Source organism: Anopheles cruzii, unplaced genomic scaffold (assembly GCF_943734635.1).
Source record: "Anopheles cruzii unplaced genomic scaffold, idAnoCruzAS_RS32_06 scaffold03242_ctg1, whole genome shotgun sequence".
NCBI lineage: Eukaryota > Metazoa > Arthropoda > Insecta > Diptera > Culicidae > Anopheles > Anopheles cruzii.
In genome coordinates, this window is record NW_026456827.1 from 572 (window position 1) to 2,319 (window position 1,748).

Below are 1,748 nucleotides of genomic sequence, written 5' to 3' on the forward strand. Positions count from 1 at the left end.
CTACATTTGGTCATCAACCACTTCGCGATTCCTTTGGAGGCTCGTTGATCGTCGGAGCTATAGTATTTTCGCACAAAATGTGAAGGGATCCAAGGGAAACAGAACAGAGAAGAACAGTAATTTGCAAATTATAAACATTCCACAGCTGGCGTTCGAAAGTGTTAAGGCTATTTGTGAGGTTAATGACGTGCACCGAGAATGCCGCATCAAGCATGCTGGTGTTGATGGTAAAATGACTTTATTGGATAACAAATGCACAGGCAATTAATACAGAGACATTAATGTGTATGGGACATCGCTCGCATTTCGCTTCTCGCCCATCAACAAACTGTTGATTGGCCAATTTACTCGATTCGCTTGTTGTTTACACCTTCGTTACTTATCCAGCACGGCAGTGATAGATTGCGTGTCATTAGAAGGCCAAACGAGCCACACTCCGTATTAATAGTTCGCTCAAGAGGTTCAAGTATGGACAGTTTTACCATATAATCGCTAAATTGTTATTAAACGGTTCCAATCAACTGTTTCTGTCTGTGACCAGTTCGCTTGGCCCTCGTATTTACCTGTGCTTTTCAACGGTTTCCGAGACGTGGTTCAGGTCCGTCTTTACCCGTGTTCCTGCCAACGTCCAACGGACACCTGTCGTCGAATTTCGTTTCACGGGTCGAATGCCCAGCGTCCTTTTCATAACCCGTATGTGCAGTTTTGATGCAGAAAACGTTCTGGGTACGCATTGCTGGAGAAGCCACAGGTCAGCAAACACGATCCTAGACACGGGAGTGGCGCCGTACACCTGCACTGTGCAGGTCATAAAGTGCGAAAGGCTTGAGATTCGAAGTACGTTGGCTGGCATCTATAAAAGAGGCTCAATTGTGCGCTGTGGTTCGGATGAACCTGTACATAGGCTGTGCCAAATCTGTGTTTTTCGTTTCGTGTCGAATAGTTTCTCGGGTAATACCAAAATAATGCCACCGCTACCTACGCAACGTCCGTATATGGAGATCACCGAGCAGCCACATCCGAAGGCGCTACGCTTTCGCTATGAGTGCGAAGGTCGCTCAGCCGGATCGATTCCCGGTGTCAACACGACGGCCGATCACAAGACCTTCCCGAGCATACAGGTGCACGGATATCGTGGCAGAGCCGTGGTAGTCGTGTCTTGCGTGGCCAAAGAGGGCCCAAACCATAAACCTCATCCACACAATCTGGTCGGCAAGGAACACTGCAGGAAGGGTGTTTGTACCGTAGAGATCAACAGTACCACCATGAGCTACAACTTTAACAACCTCGGCATCCAGTGCGTTCGGAAAAAGGACGTCGACGATGCGCTCAAACTACGACAAGAGATCCGAGTCGATCCATTCCGAAGTAAGTGTCCGACTGATCGCCGAGGGTCAAGATCAGGCCCTTAATCGAAACTTCCCCCTTTCAGCCGGATTCGCTCACGCCAAGGAACCGGGCTCCATCGACCTCAATGCCGTCCGGCTGTGCTTCCAGGTGTTTCTCGAGGGACAGCAGCGTGGCCGGTTCACGGAACCGCTGGCGCCCGTCGTCTCGGACATTATCTACGACAAGAAGGCGATGTCGGATTTGATCATCTGCCGGTTGAGCGATAGCACGGCCCCGGTGTGTGGCGGCAAGGAGATCATCTTGCTGTGCGAAAAGGTCGTCAAGGAGGACATCAAGGTGCGGTTCTTCGAAAAGAAGGGCAACATGACGGTGTGGGAGAATTACGCCGAGTTTTCGCA

General features: G+C 50.1%; 1 protein-coding gene across 1 annotated transcript; it reads left to right on the forward strand.

Moving 5' to 3' along the window:
* Positions 1-965: 965 nt before the first annotated feature.
* Positions 966-1,739, forward strand: LOC128276957 (embryonic polarity protein dorsal-like; the record flags this gene model as incomplete). The annotated part of the gene is made up of 2 exons (XM_053015415.1): positions 966-1,368; positions 1,433-1,739. Coding segments are annotated over exons 1-2 (710 nt in total), but the record flags the coding sequence as incomplete, so codon positions are not given.
* Between the last annotated feature and the right edge of the window lie 9 nt (positions 1,740-1,748).